Source organism: Gaeumannomyces tritici, assembly GCF_000145635.1.
Source record: "Gaeumannomyces tritici R3-111a-1 unplaced genomic scaffold supercont2.141, whole genome shotgun sequence".
Taxonomy (NCBI): domain Eukaryota; kingdom Fungi; phylum Ascomycota; class Sordariomycetes; order Magnaporthales; family Magnaporthaceae; genus Gaeumannomyces; species Gaeumannomyces tritici.
This window is the reverse complement of record NW_008804685.1, coordinates 1-7,954: the sequence shown is the minus strand read 5'-3', so window position 1 is coordinate 7,954 and position 7,954 is coordinate 1. Positions and strand designations below refer to the sequence as shown.

At 60.4% G+C, this 7,954-nt stretch overlaps 3 protein-coding genes across 4 annotated transcripts; all 3 read right to left on the bottom strand.

Annotated features, from left to right (window-relative positions):
* Positions 1–191: 191 nt before the first annotated feature.
* On the bottom strand, positions 192–2,014 carry GGTG_14112 (MFS transporter; the record flags this gene model as incomplete). The annotated part of the gene is made up of 4 exons (XM_009232040.1): positions 1,480–2,014; positions 1,315–1,389; positions 1,122–1,247; positions 192–1,038 (listed from the first exon to the last, which is right to left on the bottom strand). Exons 1-4 carry the CDS (start codon positions 1,962–1,964, stop codon positions 192–194), a joined length of 1,533 nt encoding a protein of 510 aa, XP_009230304.1. The 5' UTR covers positions 1,965–2,014.
* Positions 2,015–3,039: 1,025 nt separating this feature from the next.
* Positions 3,040–4,477, bottom strand: GGTG_14111 (methylitaconate delta2-delta3-isomerase; the record flags this gene model as incomplete). Its single annotated transcript, XM_009232039.1, has 2 exons — positions 3,040–3,945; positions 4,019–4,477. The coding sequence occupies 2 exons, from the start codon at positions 4,475–4,477 to the stop codon at positions 3,046–3,048; spliced, it is 1,359 nt and encodes a 452-aa protein (XP_009230303.1). The 3' UTR covers positions 3,040–3,045.
* A 530-nt stretch (positions 4,478–5,007) lies between these two features.
* On the bottom strand, positions 5,008–7,758 carry GGTG_14110 (the record flags this gene model as incomplete). Of its 2 annotated transcripts, XM_009232038.1 has the most annotated exons (5): positions 7,379–7,758; positions 7,213–7,303; positions 6,706–7,145; positions 6,255–6,648; positions 5,008–6,186 (listed from the first exon to the last, which is right to left on the bottom strand). In XM_009232038.1, the coding sequence occupies exons 1-5, from the start codon at positions 7,533–7,535 to the stop codon at positions 5,250–5,252; spliced, it is 2,019 nt and encodes a 672-aa protein (XP_009230302.1). In that variant the 5' UTR covers positions 7,536–7,758. The 2 variants fall into 2 exon arrangements, with proteins under 2 accessions (XP_009230302.1, XP_009230301.1); XM_009232037.1 differs by lacking the exon at positions 7,379–7,758 and having other exon boundaries at positions 5,250–6,186; positions 7,213–7,343.
* Positions 7,759–7,954: the final 196 nt, after the last annotated feature.

Genomic DNA, 7,954 nt, shown 5'->3' with positions numbered 1-7,954 from the left:
GAGAGAGAGAGAGAGAGCAGGAGCAATAGGCGTGGTGGGTTTGGCTAAAGTCGTTTGTGGTATGGACAAGCACGAGTGCAACTGCCAACTTTGTAGATGGAAAAATTGAAGCTCAGACCAAGGTTCATCAGCATCGAAAAGCCAAACGCAAAATTCATCAACATTATTCCATGTCCTCATGCCTCTTCTTTTTAGTAGACATAGCGCCATCCGCGCTCGTTGCCAGAGTTGTCGGACCAGCCCTCGGCCTCGTCGAGGCGCTTGTTGAGCACCACGGCCCTCCAGCGGGCCAGCATGGCCGAGATGACGACGCAGAGGCAGCCAAACAGGATGACGCCGCCGCCCATGCGGTAGTAGGGCTCCTGGGAGCGCGGGAAGAAGTAAGGGGTGAACCAGTGGCTGGTCTGGCTGATGCAGTTTGCGATGGCGACCAGGGCGGCCTTCTTGGCGCGGGGCGCGGGCACGACGGTCGTCTCCCACGAGAGCTGCAGGTTGAGGCCCGAGTAGGTGCCCGAGATGAGGAGGACGAGGCCGACGTAGCGCACGGGCACGCTGAGCGTCGCGATCAGCATGGCGCACCCGGCCGCCGACGCGACGATGGGCCCCACCACATGCCAGAAGCTCTCCTGCATCCTGCCCGACGACCAGGCGAGCCCGCAGGCGGCCAGGTAGGCGATGGCGTAGGGCGGGGCCTGGATCAGGTACGTCTGGAGCTTGCCGAACCCAAAGGTCTTCATGATGGAGGGCAGAAAGTCCTTGAAGGACTGGGCCGTGACGAGGGCGAAGTGCATCATGCAGAAGATCCACGTGAAGGGATCCTTGGCGGCCGACTTGAGCCCGGCCCAGATGCCGCCGTGCGTCTCCTCGACACCGCCGTTGGAGTTGAGAACCCGGTACAGCGCCATCTCGCGCTCCTGCTCGTCCAGGAACTTGGAGTTCTCGGGCCAGGCCGGCAGGACGACGTAGGCGGCCAGGGCGACGGCGACGGACGCGATGCCCTCGATGAGGAAGAACCACTGCCAGGACTTGAGGCCCGCACTGTTTCGGGGCTGTTAGTCCCGAGGCGGATCTTGGAGTTTGGACGCAAGAAAGCATAGAAGAAAAAAAAGGATGAAACCTACACCCCGCCCATGTTTTCCAGGATTCCGGCGGCAAGGAAGCCCGACAGGATGTTGGAGATGGTGTTGCCGGCGTGCCAGATGGCCATGCGCAGCGGGTTCTCCTCCTTGGTGTACCACGACGAGGTCCTGGACGAGGCGGGTTGTTGGATTAGCAATAGCTCTGCGAGGACGAGCCCGGCGCTGGCTGTCTTACATCAACGTGATCCCGGGGAAGAATGGCGCTTCGGCGAATCCGATAAAGCAGCGGCACAAGGCAAACGCCCACGGTCTGCCGATTCTTTGGTTAGTGTTGTCCTCGCACCCCCTTTTTTCCCCCTTCTCATGGCCGCAAGAAAAGGGAGCGCAAGAAAACACTCACGTTGTGATGGATGCCATGCACAAAGTACCCGCACTCCACAGCAGCATCACGGTGGCCAGGAACCAGTTCGGGTTGACCTTTGACAGCAGCAGGTTTCCGGGCAGCTGGCCGAGCAGGTAGCCGATGTAAAAGGCAGAAATGCCCGCGTTCCACTCCGTGTCGGACATGTGGCAGTCCTCCTGCAGGCCCGCGAGCCGGGCGTTGGAAACGTTGATGCGATCCAAATAGTTCATGAGGAACATAATGGTGAGCATAGGCATCATCTTCCAGTCCACCTTGCGCACGAGGCGCTTGTTGAGCGCCGCCATCTGCTCCTCGGACAGGTCCCGGAGCGTGTCGAAGCGCGCCTGGATCTCGATCGAGGGTATGTGCCGCGGCGGGCCCTGCGCGCCCGCGTCCACGCCGGCCTCCTCGCAGACGCTGGAGGTCGCCTTCTCGTCCCCGCTCTTGTCGTCGCGGGGCACGGGTGCCGTCGTCTTCGCCATCTTTGCGGTAGGTTGAGGACCACGGAAGCGGGACGTGACAGGGAGAGAGGGAGAGAGAGGCCGGGACGAGAGGGACTCTTGCTTCTGGCAGGGTTGAAGAAGGGTAAGATGAACGGCAGACGACCCCCGGCGAGAGAAAGGGGAAGTACTTGGAGACGCGTCCGGCCGATGAGGCAGGAGGTGACACTGGCTGGATCAAAGGGGGATGGGACCCCCTCGTCTTTATACGGGCGGGATCTTGATAACCATCTTTTCCCTCCTCCTCTGCCCCGTGGGGTAGGATCCCCCGTCGTTCCCCCGCGGGGTCGACTTAGACTGCGTCTAGCCAAGGACAAGACATTTTTTTCCCCTTGTTGCACTCGGCTGACCGCTCCCCTTGCGTGTGCGGCTGGCTACCCAGCGGCAAACGGCCCAGCGGCCAGGGAAATGTAATGTGTTTCCGACTCGCCATTCTCCCCTAGCGCCATGGCATGCCTGCTTTGGGGCCAGCACGAAAGGCGCGATATGGGGTCTCTCCGTGCGGGGTTTTGGAGAAAGACCGAAGGCGTGGGTCAGCGATGAGCTTGTTTTAGCCCCCGTGGGGGGAAGAGGTTCTCCCATCCTTCCCGCGGGAACAGCACAAGGAGCGCAGGGGTGCTGGCTAAGCGATTATCCCTGTCTGACCAGCCGCGGCAGCCCCGTATTTCTTGCCAAGACGAGGATTCCGCTTTGGTATTTCAGGACGCAAACAAGTGAACGGGGAAACGGGTCTGTTCGGTATCTTCCACGATCTGAGGTGGGCAGCTGCATGCCAATAGTTGGCGGATAGTGGGAGAAGAGGGGAATGGGAAATAAGACGAATGTACCGCGTAACATTTATGCCATGGCGGATTTGTCTCGCCGCTATCCACGTGGCGATTACAACATGCGGTGCGAATAACAGCAGTTTCAGGGGTTGTTGGTACGTCATGTCGTGCAGCTTGCAACATAGCCAAAGACGACGGATGAATGACAAGCAATGCGGCCGCTCGTAATATTTACTCTAGTAGACAAAAGTAACCTACATACAACTCGCAAAAAAAACATCCCCATATGGCCGAATTTATACATAGTACAGCACATTCCCCTCAAAGATCCTCCTCGCCGTCCTCGACACCACCCCCCTGTCCACCCTCGCCTTGCCCTCGGCATCAAGCTCCACCACGGCGTCGACGCTGACGACGCCCGTCGGGTGGCCCACGTGAACCATCCGCCTCACCTTCGCCGCCTGCTTGGCGGGCGCGTCCCCGCCGTCGTCGTCGATCATGCTCGCCGGGCTCGGCGTCCTCTCGGGCGTCGGGATCCCTTGGTTGACGGTCTGCTTGGAACCCCCTCCTCCTCCTCCTCCTCCTCCTCCCGCGGCGGCAGCAGCAGGGACGGTCCCTGGGATGCACACGGCCGCGGCGATGCACACGGCCCCCGTCATCTGCAGCGTCGGGTGCGGCTTTCCCATGCTGAAGGCCTGCACCATGACGGTCTGGCCGGCCTCCCGCGCCGCGTGGATGACCATGATCTTGGGCGTGCCCCTCGACCCACCCGCGGTCTCCCACGTGGGCGCCAGCCCCATGCGGACCGCCCCGGCCCGGCGGATGGCCTCTATGTACGTCATGTACTCCTCCGAGTTTGCGTCTGATTCCCCGACCTCCCGGGGCAGCGACTTGGCGTCCACGAGCACGCACGGGTTGGCGCAGTCGATGAGCGTCGCCTCGACCGTGAAGGACGGCAGGCCGCTGCCGGCCTCGTCGACCGTCACGTCCTCGACGCGCAGCCCGTCGTCCGACGGGAACAGCTTGTCCGTCATGCTGCCGGCCGGGTCGACAAAGGCCACCTTGACCTCGCTGCCCGAGCCCTTGGCGCCGGCGATGGTGAAGTCGCCGTCCTCCTCAAAGTCGCCGCTCTCGGTCAGCTCCACCGTCTCGACCATGACGCGCTTTGTGTTGGTGTTGTAAACGCGGACGTCCATCTGGTATCACACGTTTATTGTTAGCCAGGTGGCTACTGCATCATATTACATCTCATGTAGAACTATTGCTTACCGTCCTTTGCCCCGGCTTTGGCTTGACAAGACCCTCCTGGACCGCGAACGGCCCGACCCCGGCGGCCATGTTCCCGCAGCTGCCGTTGAAGTCGATGACGCCCTTGCCGACGGCGACCTGGGCGAACGTGTAGTCGACGTCGACGCCCGGTATGCTGGACGGCCCGACTATGGCGACCTTGGACGTCGTCGACGTGGCACCGCCGACGCCGTCGATCTGGCGGGGGTCGCCCAGGGAGGACCCCATGGCGGCCAGCAGGGCGGGCTTCCAATCGTCCATGGTCCGGCCGGGCAGGTCCCTGCGGTGGAGGAAGAGGCCGCGGGACGTGCCGGCCCGCATCATGACGGCGGGGAGCACGTGGCGGGTCCGCCTCTTCCGCTGGGGCTGCTGAACCTCGGGCATCTTGACCCTGAGCATCCAAGGGGAGAGCGAGGGCGGCGGGAGGGGGGCTGTGGCCATGTTAGTTATCTCATGGAAATCTTGGCCTCGGATTGTCAAAGACGGCGAGCCAGACTGGTAGGTAACACATACTATCGATGATGAGGGCCGGACTCGTGTGGACCGAAGACAGACTCCTGGAAGCAGCAGATCCACCAGACTCGATAATGCCGGAGTGTCTAGCGGGCGAGACAGACGCCCAAGCTGAGGAGATGTCTTGGGATCTCGCTCTGGGGTTGAGCAGCGCAGTTTTCCGCAAACAGGCCTTCATCCGCGAGGAATTCTCAAACTAATGGGTATATCAACTTTGACGGCAAAGAAGGGGACGAATTCCTAGTGTGCGTGTGTCGTAACGGGCAACGCAAATCAACGACAAATGGTATGTGACGAAAAAGGCTGGGCAGAGGCTGGACACATATGTGGGCAGTCTCAAGGCCATGGACACCGTGATGAGATTCATCACACCGAGGAACTCCCCGGTTTTCTCTCTTCCCTCCAGAGTACCCGTTCATCAAAAGACCAAGGGAACCCGGGAACTGGCAGCAGGTCCTGGCGTGCTTGGTGGAGCAGAGTGATGCGGTAGCAACCCGTTGTGGTTCCGCGGGAAGGCTTTGGTCGATATAGTGACCCACGCGGATTTAAGATCCCGCGGAAAACCAACAAGGCCCGCGATTGTGGCATCCCCGCATCCTTACCCCTGAAATTGTGTGGGGAAGATCCCGCGAGGCACATGCACACGAGGTGACAGCAATACTGGAGGAACAAGACAGACAGCAAAATCCATTGCATTACCTTAGGATCCATCCCATTGCCACGTGGTATATCCATCGAGCGCCGAGCCATGGAAGCCAAAGAGGAGATCGTCCACCAAGCCCACAGACAGAGCGCCGTCGGCCATGCCCCCTTGCTGCCAGCCGCCATCCGCTCCTGGCAAAAAGGGCCCTGCAGACACCCCGTGGGGTAATAGGGTGCGGCTCGCGAGATCCGACTGGGCGTGCTGCTGCGACTGATGGTTGTGGTGGCCCTGGACACCGTCGCTCCCGTGGTGGCCACCTGGAGTTGCCGCTCCCATCAAGGCCGAATGCGGATCGCTCGCATGTTGGGGGTCCAGAGAATTGGAGCCCACAGGAAGCCCCTCATCGGGTCCGGTGCCGTCCTGAGCCCTCAGAAAGCTTTGTATGATGCCATCCACGTCAAAGCCCTCGGTCTCCGAAGGCGTCCGGCCCTCGCGAAGACGGTTTTGTAACGTCAGGGCCCCCGTGTCGGCACCATTGGACGCCACATTCTGGCCACCACAATCGGCATTCCGGCTGCTGGAGCCAACGGGGTCTATCACAGGCTGTCGGCCCTCGGGCAGCACGACCCCGAACCTGTGCATCAGATTCTGGACAATGGCCGTGGCCCTCCTAGCAGCCCAGTTGGTTTCCTGGTTCTCGTGGAACACGGCCAGGCACGTCTCAAGGCTGCTGTAGGCGTCGGACTGGGGTGTTCGCCTGGAGGCGATGCGCACATGTATGGTTGCCGCAACGTAGGTCGCATACGATATCAAGTACGGGGCCCTACGCACCGAAAAGGTGCGATGATAGGCTCGGATAAGATGGACGATCTCGGTAGCTGCCGCTGTGCATGTCATCAAGGCGTTGACAGAGGTGGAGCGTGAGACGCTAAAAAGATGTCCGTCTGCCACAAATGGCCGGTGCAGTAGAATCAGAAACACGTGATACATTGCGCTGAGCAGTCTCAGTCAGCCTAGAAACCATGTTATAAACGTGGACGGCGGGGACACTACCGGGCTTACAGCAGACTGAGGACTTGGGGCGGTGGGATGCTGGAGTCGCGCTTGGTTGGGTCAAAGACTAGATGAGCGGGAAGAGAGTTTCGCCAAGTAATTAGTTTCGTGTGAAGCTGGTCCTGCACCTTGAGGAGATCTTCCGAGGGCTGATCAAAGCTGCGCTCCGTATATATGGAGCTCAGGATGTCGCTCATAACGATGGAAAGCCGGCATAGTGCAGTAAAGGCAGAGACGCTGTACGCGGGCGACCCAGAGTAAAGGTCGGACTGGGTCGAGTACGCAAACGGCTCCCAAGGCTCCAACTCCTCGTATGTGTCAAGAAACTTGATCGGAACCAAGGTGTCGGATTCCTTGATTGTTACTGGCCTGCCTTGGTACAGGCTCTGGATCTTGTCCACAACTAAACTCGCTCGTCGTCAGCCGAAAGTCAAGCGGTCCAAGATATGGACCAACTAACCAAAAGCCCCCCAAAAGACGCGCCGGCGAATCTCGAGGTCCTCGTCGGTAAAGCGGCGGTTCCCAGGTAGGTCCGGATGGTCAACATGCATGCCGAGATCGACCGTCATGCGAAAGGCGATTCCCGAGTAGAGCCAAGCCGCACTCCTCTCGTCTCCCAGGGCGAAGAGCGAGTTAGTCATGACCAGCAGGGCCTGAATGGTGGTGATGTCGCTACGGTCAAGCGATTCGCCAAGGAGCTCGCGCACGCGCTGGCGAAACCTCCAGCCTGCTGTCCGCACATCGTTGGGGTCCCTTCGAACCTCGGTGCGCGGGCTGAACTTTGATGCACCAAAGTAGATGGCGTTAAGTAGCAGCTTGGAGAAGTAGGGGCCATTACAGGCCATGTCCCGCATGAAGGCGGGTCGGTATGTTATCAGGAAGGAATGGTGTTGGCGGTTCCTACGGGCAGTCTTGTTAGTATTGGAAGTAAATAGAAACGAGGCAATGCGAACCGCCCGGAACTTACCAGTGCAGAGACAATAGGTGGAAGCCCAGGTCGGGATCGACACCGTCAAAGTCGAGTCTGCCGGCGCGAAAGTTTACATCTTCCAGTTGGCCTGTCAAGCATAAGCGTTGATGATCAGCTCTAGGCATACCGACTAGGCCCTGCTAGATTCAGCAAGTCGACTTACGCTGGCGAGCCGCATCGGCAACAAGGCCTTTCTCGATCCACTCACCGGGCAAGCGTAGTCTTGGTGCTTCGGTGCCGGATCTGTCGTGGCTAGGCTCCTCGAACAGAGCGCTGGTGCGGCCATGGTAGCTGGAGACGCCGTTGGCGGACAGGACCATGCGCGACACGCGGGTGCTGTGACTGCTGGGGAGCCCGTGGGACGACGCGGATGGCCTATCGCTGCGCTGTCCGGAGCTGGCAACGGCAGTATCAGCAGCAGCGGGGCCCTCACCAGGGGTGAGACTGGCCCTGGGTACAGTGCCACCATTGACAGCACCATTGACGGCGCCGGCCGCGTCCTCGTTCCCCACACGGAGGGTTACCGGTGAGGGCCGGTCACCGGTTGCCGAGCGGGTGGTAGCCCGGGTGAGCGGGGAGGACCTGGCAGAACGGACCCTAGCCGCGGCCGGGGAGGCATCTTCCGTGGGCTCGTAGACGCAATCCTTGCCGTACACTTTGCAGTTGGAGCAGATGGGCTCCTCGGTGTTGCATTTGATCTGTTTTGGTTACAGAAGCAGTGTGAGCCCTGCACCCCCCC